This window comes from Miniopterus natalensis, chromosome 4, assembly GCF_054644295.1.
Source record: "Miniopterus natalensis isolate mMinNat1 chromosome 4, mMinNat1.hap1, whole genome shotgun sequence".
NCBI classification, from domain to species: domain Eukaryota; kingdom Metazoa; phylum Chordata; class Mammalia; order Chiroptera; family Miniopteridae; genus Miniopterus; species Miniopterus natalensis.
Window position 1 is genome coordinate 59,620,695 of NC_142084.1, and position 24,332 is coordinate 59,645,026.

The following is a 24,332-nucleotide window of genomic DNA, read 5'->3' on the forward strand; positions in this document are numbered from 1 at the left end:
CAAAGGAATCAGACCCCAAAACAGAGTAACTGCAACAATAAATGTGTATATTATAATACAATTTTGAAGGACTTCTCAAAGTTTAATGAAAGAAACAAGGGACTATTTAAAAAGTCCTACTGGCTATGAAAAGGAACCAAATAGAACAATAGAAATGAAAAGCATATTGAATAAAATCAGACACTCAATTGACAAGCATGGAGAAAATGTTAGTGATGAAAATAATTACCCCAAATAGAAAATACTGACAAAAGGCTTTAAAAAATATATATGAAAGCAAGATTAAGAGACATGGAGAAGTGATACTGTATGATTCCACTTACACAAAATTTAAAACCAGCAAAGTGATCTTGGAACAGAAAAAGACACTGACTTCCTATCCTTCTTCCAGCTGAACTCCTTCCTGCTCCAAGAGCTGCACCTCTGCCTCCCAGAAGCCAGGTGCTCTCTACACTGCCGCGCCTCGGGTGGAGGTGGTGTGGAAGAACCATGAGTTCTCAGGCAGACTGCCCTCTCACCCTCATCAGAGAGCCCTCTGCCTCTGGCAGTCCCCTCTGTGTAGCTTCAGGCTGGGAAGTTTAGGTTCAGAAAAAGAGAGCTCCGGGCCACCAGGGGGCAGAAAGCTAGTAGGAACTGTATCAGTCTGCCAGGACCACAGAACAGAACTTGCCACACTGCGCACAGCAGAATACCCTGTGGGCCGGGCACTAAGTGGGGCTTTGGAATCTTTCACCTGCTGTGCCTGGCTCTGTTCAAGCTCACTTATGGAACTTGTTTTGTATTTATCCCTGTTGACCGACAGCCAAAACTTCAAAGCAGTGATGAACATAAGTGACACTTTTTGATGTGGCAGCAAATGTGATATGAAAATGTCTCTGAGTTCCACTGGTGAAAAATCACAGTTACTGCAAAGGCTCTTATGAATTGTAGCCTGTGTCCTAACTGGTGAAAATGCTAAGTTTCAGTTAGATTAGTAAAAATTTAAGATGGAACAGTTTTCCCAACCAACTTCCCAACTCTCTTGAGTTCTATACACTTTATGCCTTAGGAGTGAAGAGCCCCTGTATTTTTTTAAAAAAACAAAATGTTTTTATTGATTTCAGAGTGAGGAAGGGAGAGAGAGAGAGAGAAACATCAATTAGAATCATCGAGCAGCTGGCCCCCCCACATCCCCCACTGAGGATCAAGCCCACAACCCGAGTATGTGGCTCAGTGGTTGAGCGTCTACCCATGCACCAGGATGTCACCAGTTAAGATTCCCAGGTCATGGCACATGCCCTGGGAAAAAACATATTAAAAAAAAAAAAAAAAAAAAAGCCCCTGTATTAACTCATTTAACCTAAGACAATCCTTTTTCGGTTGACAGTATCATTGTCCCCATCAGATGAGGACTCTGAGTAGGGTTACATACTGCACTATTGTAAACTAAGTGAATTCAGTATGCATGCACCCCAGACCCATCAGTAGTGGAACCCTCACCTTGATGGGAGGTTTCCGAGTGATGTGGGAGACAAGGAAGTTCATGGCAATGTCCTCACAGTTGATGTATTCATCCACCATATCTCGGATGGCCTGGGGCATCACGTAAGAATACAGGTAGGCATAATACTGTCAGGGATAGAAAAAGAATCACATACTCTGTTAGAGGCCACACTTCTTTGGCTTTCATAAAAAAATGTGTGTGGATCTAGGTACTGTTAGAAAGTGGGGGGAGGGGGGTAGCAATCACTGGCATTTAGGGAGTTGGGGCCAGGGATGCTTAACACCCTGCAAGGCAAATCTGCAATGAATAATTACCCTTTCCAAATTGCCATTATCACTCCCTTTGAGAATTGCAATTTCATTTAATCTCCTTGGTATCTCAGTGGTTTTACAATATAAAGATTTGTCAGATCAGGTCAGACACTGGTTCAGTTCAACATTCTATCTCTGACATTGGCAATATGTGATAAATGAGGAAGAGAGCCTAGCTATCTTCTGACTTCTCAGTAAGTCACTGAGCCATGAAATATCCAGTCCCTCAGTGCCTCACTTACACATTCTAGAATCTAATCACTTCTCACCATTGTCACTGGCCTCCCTACTACAAGCCACCATCATCTCTTGCCTGGATTACTCAAACTATCTAAATAGTCTCCCTGCTGCCATATTTTCTTCCCTACAGTCCACTCTCAGCACAGCAGAGTGATCATGTTAAAACACAAGTCCAACTGAACATGTCACTCTTTTACTCTAAACCAGCGATTTTCAACAGATGTGATGCAGTAATTTTTAAAACATGCAATAACCTGACTAGTCAGGGGCACTGACCTCTTCTCCCTTAGACTGTCAAATAAAAAATGACAACAGGCAACACAATAATGGCCACCTGGTGTGAATGAATCAAAATTATACCTATTTTTCTGTCAGACTGGCAAAAAATACGTATTTTTTGGCGTGCTGCAAAATTTTAGTAATTAGCTTATGTGTACTGTAAGATGAAGAAGGTTGAAAATTGCTGCTCTAAACTCAGTGACTTCCCATTTCATTCAGAGTAAAATCCTAAGTTCTGAAATGTCCTGCAAGGCCCACAAAGTGGTATGCTAAAGTGGGCTCATGCCTGCTCATGAATGCTGACTGCTAAATTTTCAGAAACTTTGTGAGACTATTTAGGAATTTTGTGAGCTTGTTATGAAAAACAGCCATTATTAAAAATATAATTACACAAACTTAAAGTTAATTTAAAAAATAACAACTTATAGCTCATCATTTCTTAATTAACTTGCTATATTTTACTATTATTCATTAAATTTTGTTATGTTGAGGTTACTTATGTCTATCATATCTATATGGTGAAAATACTATACAACAATGTGCAAATGCCCATCTCTTCCCAGCTACACGTTCAGTGACTCATGTCAGTAACTTGAAATCAGCCACAGTAATATTTACACCACAGAAATGGGCAAATGCTATAAAATGGTACATTTAACTGTGATGTGTTGCAGTATGATGATGATGAAGGAATAGGTGTGCCCAATGAAACTGATTTATGTATTTTATTACCTTAACTGTGGAAATCTATGTAGTAAAAAAACTGATCATACAATTTCTGTAGTACACAGTGGTTTGCTGGTTTGGTAGCAAAGTACTTAAGAGATGGTGAACTTAAAAGATAAATTCTACATTTTTTGTTTAGAAAAAGACAGATGATTAAAATTTGTTGACCCTTTAAATGGCCAGTGACTGTCATTAGTATGCTAATGAGAAAATATTTATTAAACACAACCCATATCTTCATCAAGAGAAAGGTGAAATTATAACAAAAAGAACTGCCTTTAAAAAATGGAGAAACCATGAAAATAAATGTTTAAAAGTATTTTCATTATTATGTGATTGTGATGCCAAAAATAATTTATGAAAATCTATAAAAACTTTCATACCTATACATTTTAACAACACAGAAGAAACTCCTGTAATCCGTTTAAAAATCTCCTAAATGAAAAGTTGCTATGAACCTACTCTTAAATATAAAAATGTAACACCTTCTCATTAGTTTGCTAAAATACTGACTGGCACCATAGAAGACAGAAATTCTAGTCGATTTCAGCAACATGCTACCAAACTGATGACTGTAATGACTTAGCAAGCCCAGCCATTAGGTATTTTTTCCAGGGACAGTAATCAAAATCAAGAATCAAAAATATGCTTAATTTAGAAACAGACCTCTGACTTGCCATAACACACAGAGTTAAATCAAGATTTTCAAGCGTAGCCCAGCTGGCAAGGCTCAGGGTTTGAGAATCAACCTATGATCCAGGAGGAGATCGAGGTTTGATTCTGGGTCAGGGCACATGCCCTGGTTATGGGCTCGATCTCAGGGATCATGCAGGAGGCAGCCAATCAATGACTCTCTCATCATTGATGTTTCTCTCTCTCTCTCCCCCTCTCCCTTCCTCTCTCTGAAATCAATAAAGATGTGTTTTAAAAAAAAAAAAAAGGAATAAACCTCATTTTTAAAAAAAGATTTTCAAAAATAATAACACACAATCACATTGCTTTCACTAAAATTTAAGAACTTAGAATATTTTGAAACTTTATTTCATTTTTATCTCAACCTTACAAAAGTTTCTAGGTAGTACACATATATTAATATAATTCATAAATAAATATACATATTTGTGAAGTAAAGGTTCAAAATTTTTATTGATAGGCACTTACAATAAAACAACTTGATTGCTCCACTAGAGGGTATTATGCTAAGTGAAATAAGTCAGACAGAGAAAGATAAACACCATACGATTTCACTTATATGTAGAGTCTAAGAAACAAAATACAAGAACAAACAAAACAGAAACCAACTCATAGATACAGAGAACTAATTAACTGCCAGATGGGAGGGGGCTTGGTGAATAAGGTGAAGGGATTGAGAAGTACTAATTGGCAATTACAAAATAGTCACTGGGATATAAAGTACAGCATAGGGAACATAGTCATGATACTGTAATAACTAGGTATGGTGTCAGATGGGTACTAGACTTGTGGGGGTGACCACTTAGTATGCTATCTAAATCTCTAACCAATATGTTGTACACCAGAAACTCATATAATATTGAATGTCAACTGTTATTGAAAAAAACACACACAAAAACTGTTCCAGATTAGGGAATGACCAACTTAATTACTCTCAAGGATCCAACAAGTAAGGCAAATAAGTAAGATACATTTTAAAGAAATGGGTGTAAGCAAATAAAGTCATGGGGCAAATAAGCACATCCATGTTCATGTACTGGGAAAAGTGGCTACGCAGCTCCAGCCAGTTGGTGCCAGGCAGAAACGCTACCCCAGTATGACCCGACCTGATCTTCATTTTCATTAAGGTCCAGATCTTTTTGTAAAATAACATTTCTGTAAGCCACAGAAGGCTTGAGAGCTGTCAGTCTGTGACCTCTGCTCTAGAATTTCAAACAGAAAAAACACACCTAAGTTTTATTAAGTAAATTATTTACTACTTGAAAGTAAAGAGATCTGACTATTGTAACTTTTATAGAGCAATCAGAGAATTGAGAAGGGAGACTTTTCAGGAGACAAATTCTCAAGATATGAGCAGACACAGCTAAAATTGGTGGCTCTTCCTCAGATGACCAGTGTGAAATAAATGACTCTCAGTTAGGTATGGTTTTTCAGCCAGATGGTCTCTCATCCTATTTGCAAATCCCAGCCCAACCAAAGCCCATCCACGTTTGGAAAATAAGCACAAGGGCAAGGTTCAAGAATGGGATGAGCATATCAGCTTCACACATTACACTTTAAAAAAGAAAAAAAACCTGAAAGTTTAATGACTTATTAGGCTGTTTCAAAATGTCCCTAGTAAGATAACTTTCAAGATTCTATTTGAGATGAATTGCAAGATGCCACCATCTGAGATATGAAATATATGAGGGACAAAAGAGTTGAGGGAATTGAAGGGGGGTGGGAGATGGTGAGCTTTTTGGGGAAAAATTCAATTTGAAGTACCAGAGGGATATACAGGGGTTGTCTTGAAAACAATTAGACGAGTACAGATCTCAAGGAAGAGCCAAGGCTGAAATATATATACAGAAATCATCAGCTTATAGGTGCTAAGAAAAGCCGCAAGACTTTTGAGATCATGAGAGAATGTAGAAGAAAAACACAAAGTATGAAGCGTACTAGATAAGGCTAGAACCCTGATATACTCCAACATTTATGGGGAAGACAGTGTGGTGATGGGTCTCCCATAAGAGCAATGAAGTCACCCAGAATGACAGACAGCATGAAGTGGAGATTAAGATGACAGGCCAGGTGCTAACATCCTTCACAACCGTGAGGGAACGATTACAAGGCTAGTAGATGGCAGCAACAAGACAGATGCCATGAGCCTCAAGTGAGATTTTATATCGCTGAGAATTGTCTTGAAGTGTCGTTGGTAAGCAGTGAAAATAGTTCTCTATACTTTCCCTGATCCAAAGTACAAATCTGAGGAGATGAGTAGCCTCAATCCCTATTCATGAAAGAAACACAAGAACGGGCTAAAGGGGAAGCACTGTCCTCAGAGAAAAGTCAGGTTTCAATCAGGTCAAGGAGACAGGAGAGGTGTTTTGTGGGGTGTAGGCAATTTGGTTGTCTGAGAACAGGGATTCTTCGGAGCCCAGAGGAAGGAACTCGGAGGAAAAGTACAGAGTAGCACTATCCAATGGAAACATAATGTGGGTGACACGTTATTTTAAATTTTCCAGTAGCCACATTTTTAAAAGCAAAAAGAAACAGTAAAATTAATTAGTATATATTTTACTTAACCCAGTGTATCCAAAAATAACTGCATTTTAGCATAAATCAATATGAAAAATTATTGAGATAGTTTGCCTTCTTTAAGTACTTTACAGCACATCTCAATACTGACTAGCCAATGTCAAGTGCTCAACAGTCACAAGTAGCCAGTGGCTACTTTATAGAACAGACGAGAAATTGAGAGAAGATGAGTCAGGAGCAAACAAACAAAAACAGAACAGTTTAGCAATAACAGTACAGGAGAGGAGTAACAACTGGAGGGGTCTGCATTTTGGATATTCCATGAAAATCGGGATGTGAAGCATGGTGAAGTTTACAAGCTCTACAGAATCAAAAAGAATACAGAGCCACAATAGACAGAGGCTTGTGGTGGGGCTTAGAAGAGTGGTGGCTAGCCTGAGTCAGAAGAGTGCCTGGCTCAGCCCTCTGTTGGCCAGGCCACATCTAGAATGGCAATGTTGATACTGGATGGTAGTTTAACACAATGCTCTCAATTTTACAGAGGGGGAGGTAAGGCCCAGAAACATGAACTTATTTTCCTAATGGCCTACATGGAATTGTATAGACAGCCTTCTCATCCTGACTTTTTATTCCAGAGTTGCTCTAAGCATCTTGATCATTGTCTTTAAAAACAGAAATAACTTAATTCTAGCATAAAAAGGACATATAAGAAGCACTAGGAGAGATGAATTTAGGGCAGCATTCCACTACCACATAAAGGCTCAACTCTTACAAAGTTCATGCCATTCTTACCAAACTTTTTCTTACCTTGTGAAAGAAGGCAGCACCTGTCAGCACCATGGACAGCTCACAGGAGTAATTGGAATTGTAGAGCCAGGACTGATGAGGGATGTCCCACGCATGGTAACGGCCAGGGAAACCCACAATGCGGTCCCGTGCTTCTCTCCACACCCTCAAAAAACACAAATATATGCACACACCTAAGTAAAAAGCTCTAAGACTATCAGAATCGTTGAAAATTACCGCCTATATCTTGCAGGCTCTGGTCCTTGGGTTACTTTTTTCCTTTGTTGTTGTTTTTTTAAATAACAAAATCAGTCACAAGTCAAATAGGATAAAAACAAATAAAAAGTGCCACATGTAGCTTCCTTAATAAGCACCTGCTTATCATTATTGCTCCTCTAATTCCTGGCAGCCAGCACCTTTCCAGCCCTTACAGAAAGAACAAGATGGAATAACATGGGATGCACAGCATTCTGCTAAGAAGCAGGAAAAAGATATCAATTTCTACTTCTATTTATTTTTTATCAAAAAATCTTGTTTTTAATGAGCATGCTATATTAGTACACTAGGACTTGTATATAACTGATGTATACTGCATACTTTTCTTTTACTGAGTGACTACACTGTAAAAGAAGCTAAGAGACCGCTGGTCTAACCACAGGAGACTGCTGCCCTTGTGCGAGTAAGGTCCAACAAGTCTTTTATTGAATTTATTGGGGTGACACTGGTTAACAAAATTGTACAGGTTTCAGATGCACAATTCTACAACACATCTGTACACCTTATTGTGTTCACCACCCCAAGTCAAGTCTCTGTAAGGTCCAACAGTCTTAATTAACTCCTGATTTGAGCAGAGCTGAGGAAGAGACCTGCACCATAAAAAGAAGTGGTCTACAGGACCATGTAAATAAAAGATTTCATAAATGCAAGAAATAAACTGAAAATTCACTGTTTCCAGGATAAATTTTTATATCATCCCCAAACTTAAAGGTAAGACAGAACAAACAGAACCAGTTCCCTAGTTTCCCAGGCTAAAATCCTAAAGCTGAAAGCATTTCTGCTCTACAGCACCCGACACCCTGCAGAGTGCTTCCAGGTCTGTAAACAGTGAACCATCACCTCCTACTCCACCTCACCCCCAAACGGAGATTTAAACTGCCAGAGAAACTCCCTCAGCACTTACATGGAACTTCAATTCCTAAAACACATACAATTTCATTTCAAAAGAATTCTTCTCCTCTTAAGTTTGAAAGCAGCTAATCTAGTCCAACAGATGAAAAACCACACTTGTATCACAACATAACAGTCTTCTAGATGGGCTTTCTGCCACCTCCTACCCAAACCAAACCCCAACCTCTATCCAAATTTATCCCCTAAAACTGACTCCAAATTACTAACCTAAAAAAGCTGTAAGATGTTTTTGTAATACAATTTGACATATCCAGATTTAAAGATAGCTATTAAGTACCACTGGCATAACCAAATGTTACAACAATACTCCTAAAAATTCTGATCTTTTCAAATACCTATTGCTCCTACCAGTCCTGAAATATCATCGGGAGAAAGGATGGGAAACTGCATATTTCAGTCACCTGATGTGGCTGATTTAATATAATATAGACAGTTCCTAATAAAGCAAAATCTCATTTGCTACGTGGTATCAAAAGGTAACATACTTAATTTGTTAAAGGCTGTCAACCATGAGATGGCTGACCAGGTGTTAATTTTCTATTACGTAATAAAGAAAAAAATCAATGTGGAAGCAGACATGAGATAAACTTAAAGGCTTAAATTCCTGGGACGATGTTTCAAGAGTATAAGATAGAATGGTCTCAACAGATATTTGAAAGTCAGGCATTTAAAAATATTGATTATATATAATGCTAACAATTTACACTTAAAAGTGTTACACACAACCAGTTCCTTAACATTATATTCAAACTTATGCTGCACTAAATATTTTTAATCTATCTGCTATATCATAGATCATGCTTTTGGCATACCTGCCCTTTAATAAATTATTCTTTGAGTGTGTAAAAAGAATAACAGTTACGTACACACTATGTTAGGGGGCAAGTTTCAAAGGTAATTTATAGTTAAAACTTAAAAACAAAGAAAATTCACTGGGTAAACACAACTTCACCAAACAATTAAAAACAAATTTTAAAATAAATGAAATCAAGATACTATTCCACTGAAGAATCTAAACCATAGCTAATATCCTTCTGTTAACATTCAAATTTAAATACTACCACCTTTGAAACAAGTGCATCAATTCAACCTTTTCAGGGTATGAACTCTGGCAGATTATTTACATCATTTCTATATTAATATAGTCAGTTAAGTAAATATATGTATGTATATTGACAGCCCAAATAATAAATATTTTTGTGCAAGTCTGTGTGATTCAAAACAACTTTTTTAATTACAAGTTTTTAACATTGACATTATTGCATGTACTGCATCCCCCACTTCTGCCCCCTCCACCCACGACCACCTCCCCCTCTCCTGGCCTTTACCAAACTACTGTCTGTGTCCATGGGGTATGCATATATTTTCTTTAACTAATCCCTTCACCTTCTTTATCCATAAATTACCCAAATGAAGCAAAAGGTCATGTTACTATTAATGTTTAATTTAAAACTAATTTTCTGATCTTCAAAACTCAGGCAAAATGGTTGGGAAATAAAGATCACAAACTACTTAAGGTATTATAGGATATTAAAGTAATATGGACTTTATCATAGAAAGAGGCATTCTCATCCTTGTTGGTTATACTTCCATGTTTTTCCCCCTGGATCATTAAGAACCAAATGATTTGAATGCAGTGAGAAAATAAAGTATAAAATCAACTAATAATCGAAGAATGTATAAAAATTTAAGGTGAGATTTGTTTGCTCCCTGAGTAGATAAGAGTTTATTTTCCAAATCCCATGCTTCTTACATTATGATAATATGTAAGCCTTTTCCTCCTACCCATATTTAGAAAACCTACACTAAACCATGGTAAAGAAAAAAAATTTTTGTTAACTCCCTTTGGAAGATAAAACTAAATAAAACTCCTAAAGCAGAGCCATGAAGTACAGCAAAAACAATCAATGTCAGGTTCAGTTGCAGAATTCGAAAGCTTTAGGTTCAAGAAGAAAGAGATACTTGAATCCAAAAAGAGAAACTATTTTCTAGTCCACAAACCCATACCATTTCCTAAGCTTACATTGTCTTTTTTAAAAATAAAAATTTTGAGCTATAAATCACATACCACAGCACTCACTCATTTAAAAATGTACAACTCATTGGGTTTTAGTATATCACCACTAATTTCAGAATATTTTCATCATTCCAAAAAGAAACCCCAAAACTATTAGCAGTCACTCCCTAATTCCCCAGTTCATAGAAACCACTAATTTATTTTCTGTCTCCAGGGATTTGCCCATTATGAACATTTCATATAATTGGAATCATACAATATGTGGCTCTTCACAACTGACTTCTTTCACTAGCCCATTTTCAAGGTTCACCCATGTCGCAGCATAGTCAGTACTTCATTCCTTTTTATTGCCAAATAATATTCTATTGTGCGAATATATCACATTTGGGTTATCCATTCATTAGGTGATGAATATTTGGGTTGTTCACACTTTCATGTTTTTTGACAACCGATTTTTCTGTGGGGTAAAATATATGTAATATAAAACTTACCATTTTAACCATTTTAAGCATACAGTTCAGTGGCATTAAGTACATTCACACTGTTTTACAACTATTACCACCATCCATCTCTAAAACTTTTCATCTTCCCAAACTGAAACTCTGTACCCATTAAACACTAACTCCCCATTTCTGTTTTCCTCCAGCCCCTAGCAACCACCATTCTACTTTCTGTCTCTGAATCTGACTACTCTAGATGCCTCATGTAAGTTAAATCATAATATTTCTCCCTTTGTGTTTGTTTATATTTGTTGGTTATTATAAACAATGCTGCTATGAACATTCACGTACTGCTTTTTGCATGGATATATGTTTTCAATTTTCTTGGGTCCCCTTTGTTTTATCTGTTCCATAAGAACATGTCTGCCTCTTTCTTTGCTACATGACCTGAAGTCAGCCAAGATCCATTTTACCTTTTGCCAGAGGGAAGAATTTCTGTTATACCTGCCCTTTCCTTTTGAACCTCAGTCTGTTTCATTCCCATTCAGGTGAAATAAGAAATCTGGGGAGATTAATAAAATAGAGCTTTTAGATCAAAGGATGCCCAAATGAATGAGAAAAGAGTCGGGGTGATAAAAGGTTAGAATGTAGAGCCAGAGATAATCTACCAGTTCTATAACCAGGGGCTAAATCTTAAATTTCCAATGATAGTTAAGAGAGACATTAAAAGGCTTCCCATTATTCTCTCACCACTTGGAAATCTGCTGACGAATGGAAAAGTTCAAAGGTCTCCCTGGCCAGGTAGTTCGGTTGGTTAAAGCATCATCCAATACACCAAGTTTGCAGGTTCGATCCCCAGCCAGGGCACATACAAGAATCACCAATGAGTAAGTGGAACAACAAATCAATGTTTCTTTCTCTTTCTCTCTCTTTTAATTTAAAAAAAAAAAACAACAGAAAAAGCCACATAAAATAACTGATGCTGCCAGCTATCTTAATAAACTCATCAAAGCAAGATCCCTTATCTAAATCATTCTTGGGATCTAGAGGTGATTGGCAATTCTCCTAACATCCCACGACACTGTTCATAGCTCCCAAACATGCTCAAAACTGCACTACATTCTATCAGAAATACACCACTACCATCAATGACGACAATTGTATTGGCAAAGACCATTTCTGGAATCATCACATGGCTTTCCTTGTTTCACAAAAAACACAGAGAGAGCTGGCTATTTATGATCATGGTACAAAGGAACACACTCCATCCAGTTCAATGGGATTTTTATTATAGCTAACAACAGACTCTTGCCTCAATAATATAGTAGGAGGAGGTCAAAGGAAATGTGAAAGTTGGGTGGAGGAGAGAAAGAAAAGATGTTCTACTTTCTCGGAAATGTGTCAAGTAATTGTTTATAACTGGATCTGAGACAAATACAGCAATAAAGCTGCTGCTCCTTTCATCTGAGTATCTGTATTTATTAATGGAAACCAAAGGAAGCCTGCAAGCTAGGTAGGTCAGGTTTTTAGTGTAAGCAATACAGGCACAAAGAAGAGTTCTCCATCTTGGATCCATACTTAATTTGAACAAGGTCTCAAAGGAAATCTACTCCAGTGCTTCTCAAACTATCTGTGGTGAAGTAATTTTCCCGATTTATTGCGGATTAACACTTTTGTAAATTCAATAAAAGTGAATTGCATGGTTTCTTAAATATAACACCAAAAACACAAACAACCAAAGAAAATAAGCTGTACTTCATAAAAATGAAATTTCTGTGCCATCAAGAAAGTGAAAAGACAACCCAGAGGATGAGAGAAAATATCTGTAAATCTCACCTCAGATAAGGGACTTGTATCTAGAACATACAAAGAACTCTTACAACTCGGTAGTACAAAGAAAACCCAAATAACAATGGGCAAAGGGTCTGAACAGACATTTCTCCAAAGATATACAAATGCTCACTAAGCACATGAAAAAATGTTCATCATTAGTCATTAGGGAAATGCAAATCAAAACTATACTGAAATACCACTTCACAACCCAGTAGGGTAACTATAAATAACAAACAGAAAATAAGTATTGACAAGAATGTAGAGAAACTACAATCCTTATACACTACTGATGGCAACATAAAATGGTGCAGTCTAGCAGTTCCTCAAAATGTTAAAGAGTTACCATGAGATCCAGCAATTCCATTCCTAAGTATATGTCCAAGAGAAAGAAAGTGTTCATACAAAATTTGTACATGAAGTCATAGAAGCATTATTCACAATAGCCAAGAAGCAGAAATGACCCAAATGTCTATCAACGGATAAATGGTTAAACTGTGTCTATCCATACAAAATGAATGAAGTACTGGCACATGCTACAAGATGAATGAACCCTGAAAACACTATGTTAAGTGAAAGAAACCAGTTACAAAAGGGAACTTATTTTATGGTACCATTTATATGAAATGTTCACAACAGATGAATGGTTGCCTAGGGCTTAGAGGAGTTGGAGGGAAATGCTAATGGGGACAGAGTTTCTTGTGGTGGTAATGAAGATTTCTAAAATAGACTATGGTTGCCCAGCCAGGCGTGGCTCAGAGGTTGAGCATCAACCTAGGATCCGGGAGATCGAGGTTCGATTCCCAGTCAGGGCACATGCCCAGGTTGCAGGTTCAATTCCCTGTGGGCGGTGTGCAGGAGGCAGTAGATCAATGACTCTCTCTCATCACTGATGCTTCTATCTCTCTCGCTCCCTCCCTCTGAAGTCAATATAAAGATATATTTAAAATAAATAAATAAGTAAATAAATAAATAAACTAGACTATGGTTACGGTTACACAACTCTGTACATGTACTGAAAACCACTGAGTGGTATATTTATTTATTAAATATGTTTTTATTGATTTCAGAGAGAGGGAGGTAGGGAGATAGAAACATCAATGATGGTGAGCTTAAATGGTATATTCAAATGAGTGAATTACATAATGTATGAATTACATGCAATAAATTTTACCAAAAGTGAATTGCAAGATAAATGATCAAACACCTGGATGTCACTCTGTCAACTTGCTTTAAAAGCTTTTAAGTGCTTACCCTCAATTTTAGAACTTACCTTACTGTGGACAGGCAATAAACTGTGCATGGGCCAGCATACCAGCCCATGACACCTTTGAGTAGCCTGACCTACTCCATTCTCTTACATGTAATGTTCCCTCAACATTACATGTAAGAGAATGTAATGAATATTTAAGCTCAAACTAAATTTTTTTTTAAAGGTATAGTTTAGTGGTTGAGTGGAAGTTCTTGAGTGAGACAAACCTGTGTTAGAATTCCAGCTCTGTTAGTTACTTTCTAGTTTCACAGTTTTCTCTTGGGTCTCAATTTACTACTGCGTAAAATGGAGACAACTACAACTTACATCAAGTTTTAGAATGATTAATGAGATATATCAAAGTGCTCAGTTAGTCTCTGGCACACAGTATAGGTTCAACAAATGTCATTCATCATAACCACCTCTTCCTCCCCCTATCTTTCCTCCTGGATCCTTGCATCCAACCCCATCATTGCTCAAATCTTTCAGGCCCCAGGATTCTGGCACTGTTCTATTGCCCCAATACACAGCAACATGTTTCTGCCTGCCTCACATTTCCTTTAGGGAACTACCCTTTGCCTCCATTCTCAGTCGATGTGGTTTTCAGTTAGAAGATGATCTACTCCAAGGGCAGGAAGGTAACCCTGGTCTAGCCAATCAAAGAATTCCTTCTCCCTGGCCTCAGGGGAAGAGCTTATATGGGAGCAAAGGCAACACAGAGGAAAGCAGAACCTAGAGATAAAGAGAAATGGAGTTCTCCAACATCACCTAAGACCCTGGATCCAGCTCGTCTTAAATCAGCCCTTACTACCTCTAAGGATTTCTCGGCCAGTTACTATCAGCCAAGAAATTCATTTGGCTGCCTGATTCAGGTTGACTTGGGTTTTGTCACTTGCGAATTAAAGTGTTTCTTGATTGAAAATCAGCTCCTCACCGAAACCCAAACATGATCTCATCATGGCGGAGGTGAGCATCATCATCAATAGACAAGATGGCCTCTGTCTCAATTTCATTCCAGGGCAAGAACCGATTATTCAAACTGTTCTTCTCAGTACGGACCACCTGTAAAAAGGAAGGAAAAACACTAATGATCAGTGCTGCATTACAGAATGCAAAACCAAAATCGCCTTTAGGACAAAGGAGACTGGGCTAAATTTACTGAGTAATCTTGCCTGGTTACCTACCACTTGTATAATCTAGCACCTGACTTTCAGGAATAAAAACTGTCTTATAATTAAGTAGCGGATGAGGATTTCACATTTTAAGCCTTATTTGCTAACTAATTTCCTTGTGAAACAAGCTAAAGCTGAGGAGTATTTTACACATGTGATACACACAGTCTAACAGAATAAAAAATAACTTTCCCAAGAGAACACAAGGTGGCACAGCCGAACTGAAATTATGATTCCCTACTCTGGAATCCCCCCCCCACCCCCCCCCCCGGGTTGCTCATAAATTTCAAAACCAACTCAGAAATCTGTTGAGTCTATGTCATTTCTGAGTAATTTTAAGGCTTTTTTTAATTTATTTTAAAAAACAAAGGATTGCCTATACTATTGAGGTTAATTACTTCACCTTTGCAATTTCTACCTGCAGCACTGACTACACATACAAAAGCTTTCTCTCAAGGTGTACCTAAACTCAGTAAAACTAACAGTTTTTGTGTCCACAGCAAATCCCAATTCAAAGAATCTGTATCCGAAGTGACCCACATGTGCAAAGCAGTATTTTCTTCATCAAACAAAGATGAGTGCCCAAACAGAACCACTTTAAAACTGTATTTAAGCCCTATGTCAGATAAGAACAGTTTATGACAGTGTAGGTAGTAGCTGTTATTCACCTTGCCCCCTAATATACAAATAAACAAGCATAACCATTCTCTGTCTTTGACAGCTCATTTTATTTTTATAGTATCTATATCTAATTAATCCAACTAGTGAGAAACCATCATATTATTCTCAAAAACCAGAAACAAAGAGAGCTTCTGGAGGAGTGATCTTTTTAGAAAGCCAGGGTGGGTAATCTTACTCTCAACAGAATGTTTCACTTGTACTGAGGATAACCTCTACCTAGCACGACGAATGTAATTATATTCAGGGTCTAAAAGTTTATAAATGATTTCAAAAGTATTTCCATGACCTCATGAGTATTGTTTCTTCAGCTTAAAATATTCTTTCTCCTATTTTTCTACCAAAATTATTCTCTCCCCGGATACCCAGCTAGAGGTTTCCTGCCACTACCCTCCCCTTGTCAAAATTAATCACTTCTATGTTCTTAACACAAAGTCCTTGTACTTCAATTAATTCAATTAATTCATTCCAGCACACTCAGAATCCAATTACTTAAGAGGTAGAAGGACCTCAGAGATCATCCAGTCCACCTCTCACTTTATACATGGACAACTAGCAAGTGGCAGAGCAAGACTCTAAGTCCTACCTTCTAACTCCAAATCAGTCTTTTTCTGCTAATCTTATATTTATAAATCTCGTTAAACTAAAGTCCCGAGGCAAATGCATTATTAATTTGTGTATCATCAAAAAAGAAAAATGCTGCTAAATAAGAAAATACACAAAATAGTTTATATGTTTATTAAAGAGCTTTTTAATACTGCCTCAGCCCCAGAGGAGTTCCTCCCAAGTCAAGACAAGGCAGGACCTGTAATAGATTTGCTACTACATAGAACAGATGTCAGAGCTAAGCAATAAGACACAGAAATCCATCTTGCCCTACAGCACATTTGACCAGTATAGAAATCCCTGAGCTTGTAGCCCAGGATCCCAGGCTCAGATACAGCAGTGACAGAACAAAGGCACTGAAGCCTGGATCAGGGAAAAGAGGAGAGGGGATCGGCCAAGTACACAGTGAAGTAGCTGCTGGGCTCCATTCCCCAGAGAGTGGGAGGGTGGCCAGAAGTAGCAGAGGCCAAAAGCCAACTGCGGCAATGGTAAAACGCCATCAATCTTAAGACACACCTGAGTTCAGAATGTTAAAATGTAAAATAACATCCACCTTAGAATCAATGGACTGTGGTAGTTGTTCATGCAAACATTCCCAAACTACCCTCACTCAGATTATTCACTTTACTAACATGCCTACTATTCGCTTAATACAGAACTACAATTCTGCAGGTTCAGGTGAACAAAGCTCCCTCAACTCTAGCAGTGAATACACACAGCTTAAAATATAAGAAAAAATAACTGAAAAATCCAATTCTTGACTATGCCACTATACACTACCGATTTTGTGGGTTAATCACCAGGATTAGCTACAGCAAAACTAGTAATCCAGGAACACAGCACACAGTTTCAGTACTCAGGTGTAATTCAAAGACCAGCAAGGCAGACATCACCTCGGACTCTGTTAAAATGCAGATTGCAGGCCTATCCCCAAAACTACGAAGTCAAAACCTACAGTTTAACAAGATCCCCAGGTGACTCCTATGCATGTCAAATTTTGAGAGGCACTGGTACAGAGAATTTTAAAAGCCTGGCTTTGGAGTCAATCAGAAAAGTTTGAGTTCAAATTTCAATTCCACCACTTACTAGCTGTGCAAACGTTTAAGCATGCAACCTCTTACTAAATCAACATAGCCATATGTTGAATGCAAAAACTGAAGTTGTTTGCCAACCAAACTTGACAATCCTATCAACAACCTAATTCTTAATCTAAAAGCAAGAAATAACAAAAACCTAAAATGATCGTGATGAGATACCTAGAGTGTATCCAAAATTTTCTCTCATTTACAATGTAAATCAAGTCAAGAGAACCTACTTGTCCTTTAGAAGATTGAGAGAGACCAAAAGTTCTAATACCAAATGAGTTTTGCCCTAGATTTGACATCCAGTTTATTGAGCAAGCTTATTAAAGTCCATTAAGAACAACTGCTATGGGTCCCAGGAATACGTGCAGTGCGCATACTACCTCTACTTGCCCTGGCACAACTCTCTGGATGGGATGACAGCAACTTTCAGGATTAGGGAAGTGAAGCAATAGCCATCAGAACAAAACAAAAAAAGCCTTAAGGATTCACAGAAACACAACATCAAGTACTGCAGCAGCTTGCTTGTGGTTAACTCACAAATAACTGTGGTCAATAAGTCTGCTGTAAAAAATTAGAGCAGTGGTTCTCAACTAGAAGTGATTTCTGCCCTCCAGGAGACATGTGACAATGTCTGTGGATATTTTTAGTTATCACAACTGCAGCAGGGGAGAAGTGAGCTACTTATATTTATTGAGAAGAGGCCAGGGATGCTGCTAAATCCTACATAGCACAGGACAGCCCCCCACAACAAAGAATTATCCAGCCCAAAAGGTCCCTGGTGCCACTGCTGAGACACCCTAATTTAGAGTCAACCACCAGGAGACAGTAAAGCAAACTTCCAAGAATAAATGTAGCTCATTATTTAAGGACAGTCACCTTTCCCCCATAAATGAAAAGAAATTTCTAACCATACAAAGTCTGCAAATACAAAGGGGGGGGGGGGCACCTTTCTTCAAACAATTTTACTTCAAAGCTATAGTGCTTGAAAGTTAGAAAAAGATCAGCAAACCACCCATTATCCATTCTGGGACCAAAATCAGAAGGACAAAAGACAAATATTTGGCCCGGCCGGTGTTGCTCAGTGGTTGAGCATGGACCTACGATCCAGATCGTGGTTCAATTCCTGGTTAGGGCACATGCCTGGGTTGTGGGCTTGATCCCCGGCAGTTGATCAATGAATCTCTCATCATTGATGTTTCTCTTTCTCTGTGTCTCTCCCTTCCTCTCTCTGAAATCAATAAAAATATTTAAAAAATAATAAATAAATAAAGCACATCAACTTTCTAAGAAATCAGCCTTTAGAATTCTCTACTCTTGCTGAGGTCTAGCCAGAAGTAAAGCCTTTAACAGCCCAATTGGCAGAGGCTCAAGCCTGAATATTAATGACACCAAGTTTACTACATAAGCAGCTTCTCTTCCAGGCTTCCTTCTTTTTCCCTTAGTATGCTACTAGGGAAATAGTATTAAAATCACTACTCTGGCATGACATTAAGTTCCCCCAACAGAACTCTCCTTTTTAAATTCTAATATTAAGGGCTGAAAGGGAGGGAAAAGGGCAATGAAAAATAATCTCATATCTCTAGATAGTTTTCATTTGAGGAAAAATGGTGCATTGTGGCCTTACTACTTCCACAAAGACATTAGAGTCTACCAGGTGGTGTGATATGCTTATCTCTGAAGTTACCATCTATCACTACTGCACTGGTCCAAGTTGCCAACACCACTCACCGAGGCTACTGCAATAGCCTTTGAACTGTTTCTGCTCTTTTTCCCATAGCCCCATACATATCATATTACTAAAACCCTCCAATGGCACCCCAACACGCATGAAATAAAATCTAGACTCCTTACCATGGCCTATATCTTCCTACATGTGCTGGCCTCTGCTTTCTCCAACCTTCTTTCAAATTCTCCCCTCAATCACTCTACCCTGGATACACTGGGTACTCTTGCCATGTCTTGAACATGACAAGCTTCTTGCACTTGCCATTCTCTGTATGTTCCTCCAGAATTTACATGGCCCATTCTCTCACTTCATTCAAGCTTCTGCTCAAATGTCACCTCTTCAAAGAGGCCTTCCCAGGAACCCTGTGTAAATCAGCTGTACCCTTTATGGAGAAAAGAAATAAAAATTAAGAATCAAGGAACTGGCTGTCACAAAACTGAGACATGAGTATACAGTGTAAAGATGAGCAATGTTTTGAATGAGCAAGACTATACTGTTAATAACCAAAAGATGTCCCCTTCCGTAACAGTCCAAGTTTTAAAACTCAAAGAGGACAGATTTTGATGTTTTCATTTCCACAGAATGCTCAACAAGGCCACTGTATTTATAACTATTTTCCAGAATATCCAGCAGAGTGGGAAAGATGTGTTAACTGGTCAGAATAAAGTAATAACTCAAACCAAAATTTTGGATGAGACTAAGACTCAACAAGAGATCACTTGGAGGTTTCTGCTTCCAGGAATGCTGAATAAGCTCCTACCAGACCCCAACAAGAGATCACTTGGAGGTTTCTGCTTCCAGGAATGCTGAATAAGCTCCTACCAGACCCCAACAAGAGATCACTTGGAGGTTTCTGCTTCCAGGAATGCTGAATAAGCTCCTACCAGACCCCATCCTCCTACAGATGGGGAAAACTCTGGGGAAAAATACCAAAAAATAATAATAATAACCTGAAGGTACTAGACAGTGAACAGAGGTGGCAAATTATAGAGGAGAGCTGAAATTTAGAAAGAAATTACCAACATGGGGAGAATCACTTGCTTTTATCCTGAGAGTAGGCCAGAGTTGTCACCACAACTTAAACTCACATATGACACCCAAGTCTTTCTAGCCTGAAGAATAAGAGGGAAGAGCTAGGGGCAACCACAGCCCCTGAAAGAAAGTAGGTTCCAGAAAGGAGTGAGCCAGACAAGAGGAACACCAACTGTGTATAAACTACCCAGTCTCTGGTCCACACCAAAACCAGGCATGCTTGGTGCTGTTCATAAGCAGACCAGGTAAAGTCTAAATTAATTGCCTACGAAAATTAAAATATCAACACTTTTCAGAGGAAAAAAAAAACAAAATCCAAAGTCTTCACAATATAACATTCACAATGTGTAGGGGTTAATATAAAGTTATTTGAACCAGAAAATCATGACCCAGTCCTCAAGAAAAAAGAAAATCAATAAGAACAAATCCCCAAAAAACTCATATGTTGGAATCAGTTGTTAAAGTAGGCAAAAATGTTAAAGTAGCTATCATTATTTATACTCAATGAAGTAAAGTATACTCAGAATGGGGAGAAAAAAGGAAATCTCAGCAGAAAAACAGAAACTATTACTTAAAAAATATGGAAATGCGCTCCCTAGCCAATTTGGCTCAGTGTTTATAGCGTCAGCCCGTGGAATGAAGGATCCTGGGTTCAATTCCAGCCAAGAGCACATACCTCAGTTGGAGGCTCGATCCCAAGCCCTGGTCAAGGTGGGTGCTGGAAGTAACCAATCAATGTGTCTCTCTCACATCGATGTTTCTTTCCCTCTCTCTCCCTCCCTCCCTCTCCTTTCCACTCTCTCTGAAAAGCAATGGAAAAGATATCCTCAGGTGAGGATTAAAGTATATACATACACACACACACACACACACACACACACACACACATATATGGAAATGTGGGAAATGGAAAATATAGTATCTTACATTTAAAACTGACTGGACTATCTTAACTGACTAGATTAAAGTGGACACAAAAGTCAGTGCCCTTGATGATGGATTAACAGAAATTATCAAAACTAAAAATATTTTAAAGAAATGAACAGAGCCACTGAGAACTGTGGGACATCAAAATGTCTATTATACATATAATGGAGTTCCCAAAGGAGAATAGGGAAAGAATGGGGCAGAAAAAAAGTATCTAAATAATAATAAATAAAATTTCCCCATAATACGATGAGAAACATAAATGAACAAATTCAAGTGAACCCCAATCAGAATAACAATCAAAGAGAACCATGCTAAGGCACATCATACTCACATTGCTAACCATCAAATACAAGGAAAACAATCTTGGAAGTAACCAGAGAAAAACAATACATTACATATAGAAAAACAAAAATTTGAAACTCCATTGACATATCATCAGAAACAATGGCTGCCTGGAAACAGTGGAACATCTTCAAGATGAATGAAAGTGGTGTTCCCCCAGCTATTAATGGTTTTTTTTCAAAACTAGCCTTCAAATCCCTTGGCACAACACTACTCTCCATTTGACTTCCATTAGATATTCTTTGTTGTTATACTCCAGGAGCTAAGGAACCTGATTCAACTGTTTACAAAACAGGCAAGAAACAGAAAGAGCAGTCACCCATTACCACCTCTGCTCAGAAGCCCTACATCATTCAGGTGAGAGATCTACTTCAACAGGTGATACTACCCCCATCTCTCTCTGTGGAATCCTGTCACCTTGCCCAGGTCCTATCCCATTTGAACTGAAATTCTCTTTACTTAAAGCATTTGGGGCAGGAGTGTCCAGGAATGATGTCAGTGAATATCACATTTACTCCAAACCAGATTCGATATAGTTTCCCCTTTGTTATGTAAATAATAGTAAAGAATGAGGAATTTTAATATATAAATCCCAGTAGGTACCCCTAAGGCAATCTCCCTACTCAAATACTTAGGGCTCAATAGATTTCTAGCCAACAAATACCTAGCATTTGTCCCTATTGCTTAGATGGGAATCTGAGCATAAGAGAAGCACAAATTGTCCAGGATTTTCTGAAATGGCATGCAGGTTCCTGGGTTGATTCATTCAGCCAATATGCTCATCTCAAATCATTTTCCCTGAAAGACTGAAATCTGAGAGATTGCCTGGGAACCACCCGGCTGCTAACTTTATGAAGACCTGCTAACTATAATGTAATGGATAGGGTATGTCTGCATCCTAGGTGGAAAAAACACTCTGAGATGTCTCATAATAGCACCCTTTTCCACAAGGGAGAGTGTTGCCAGTCTCTCTTAGCTCTGATACCTGGGTAGTGTTGGCTCTATTCCCAAGAGGTCAACAATTCAACTGCTGACCCAAAAACCTGTCTCTCTTTAATACAAAGCAAAGACAAAATATTTAGAGGATTGAGTGAAATTCTCTAGCTTGAAACTGTTTTCTCTTTTTGGAAAGTTTCTGGCATTTTCCCTCTAGGCATTGTATTATTGCAATGAGCTGCCCAATAATCAAAGAGGGCTACTTATTTCCCACCAGAGTTAAAAGAAAGGATTAGTTCTGGTAAGTTCCCTGACGAATTTCAGTCATTGTTAACAGGGGTGGCATCAGCTTCTCTACATCCCTATCGAATTCAAAGGAAACTCAGGAAAAATGGAAGATAAAGGCTACTTTATTGTCCTGTTTGAGCAGCATCTACCTTTCACAGAACAAGTTTGTGTGTTTTTTTTATTTTATTTCAATGACATTCAAAAATTAGTAACTGAGGGGGAAAAAAGCAAAATTTACTTGGGTGGAAGTCTAGAAAGAAATCTCTCCATTTATATCACTTTTCTTGATATACAAGATAAATTCTGGGATCAAAATTTTTTAGAACCCCACACAGTCTTGAATAGCCTCAGATTATAAATTCAATTAAATAAAATACAATAAAGGTTAGCAGTAGTAAGCAAGTAGCAGCAGTAGTAAGAAAGAAAATTTAAAACAAAGATTTGTACAGAAGTAGGCAGTAACAGCTATGACACAAAGGGAAATTATAAAGAGGACACAAGAAGCCTTTATTAGCAAAGTGAGTCAAAGCTGTCCATAATATAGGCAGAGTATCCATACTCCTTCAGCATAAATAAGTAGGAATCAATAATTGGGCATCTTTCTAGATTCTCTACTTGTATTATCTTTGATTCCTCTTTAATCTTAAAGTCAAAGAAGGTAATTAATTTATCAAAGATCACAAAATGACTATTTAATCTCAGGTCTATAAAGAAAGCACTTCAAAATTCATACTTTTCTATTATATCACGCTGCTGCTTAGAAAATATTTCACATGAATTAGTTCCTCAATGAAATATATATATTTTTATAAATATATTTTTATTGATTTCAGAGAAGGAGAGGGAGAGGTAGAAACATCAATAATGACAGTCATCGATCAGCTGCCTCCTGCACAGCCCCCATTGAGGATAGAGCCAGCAACACCGGCATGTGCCCTGACTGGGAATCAAACCACGACCTCCTAGATCATTGGTCGATGCTCAGCCACTGAGCCACACCTGCTGAGCTGATGAAATATATTTTTTAAAAACTGGTCTAACCCAAACATTTCTCTTCCAGACAAATTCTTCCTAAAAACTAATTTTCGTAACCAAGTTTCTAGCAACAAATGGCTCATCAGATCTTCTGCCCTTCTTTACTACTTTGTTTTCTGGAAAGTACCTATGCTGCAGAATAAGTAGTTGGACATTTGCTTAAGACCTGCTCTAAGGCCTCACATTTAAGAGAAATGGGTAATCTTCTAAATTGTCTAATTTACATCAGAAGGTGGGTAAACAAAATACTCAGAACCAAAGCCCTATCCTGCATATTTGGCTATATTTTTCCTGTAAAATACAACATCCTAACCATGACAAATAAAAATGAGAAAGAACCTACAAGTGACTACAGGAAAGGTTCGGGATCGCCAACTCCCAAATATAAAACCCTGACTCGTTTCCCAAAAGACTTCTATAATATCCTGGTAAATGGAATAGGTCTTCTTCCTAAATCCTTTGGGAGGTGATTTAAAATGCAGCTTCTGGAATCAGACATACTAAAGCTCAGCTCCTCCATTACTCATCATGACTTTGAGCAAAATAACCTCTCCAGGCCTCAGCTTCCATAGACATAAAATGAAGAAATCATGATAGTAAGTTCTATAAATGCTAAATTACATTGCCTAGATCATAAGTGCTGCTTCTTAAAGGTTAGCTTTTCATCATCAATCTCATCATCATTTTTGTTATGACACAGAACAAAATCTATGGGGTAACTCAAGGGGTTTCATAAGCCT

General features: G+C 38.0%; 1 protein-coding gene across 4 annotated transcripts in view; it reads right to left on the reverse strand.

The window, feature by feature from the left end:
- Positions 1-24,332, reverse strand: part of EXTL3 (exostosin like glycosyltransferase 3) — a 95,112-nt gene that overhangs the window by 1,726 nt on the left and 69,054 nt on the right. For 2 of the 4 annotated variants that reach the window (XM_087816563.1, XM_016213862.2), the window contains exons 4-6: positions 14,697-14,824; positions 7,057-7,201; positions 1,480-1,608 (exon numbers count right to left, since the gene is read on the reverse strand). In XM_087816563.1, the coding sequence (XP_087672689.1) occupies positions 1,480-1,608; positions 7,057-7,201; positions 14,697-14,824 (402 nt within the window). Of the gene's footprint in view, positions 1-1,479; positions 1,609-7,056; positions 7,202-14,696; positions 14,825-24,332 lie in introns of those variants that run through there. The other 2 variants (XM_087816564.1, XM_087816565.1) reach the window with 2 other exon arrangements.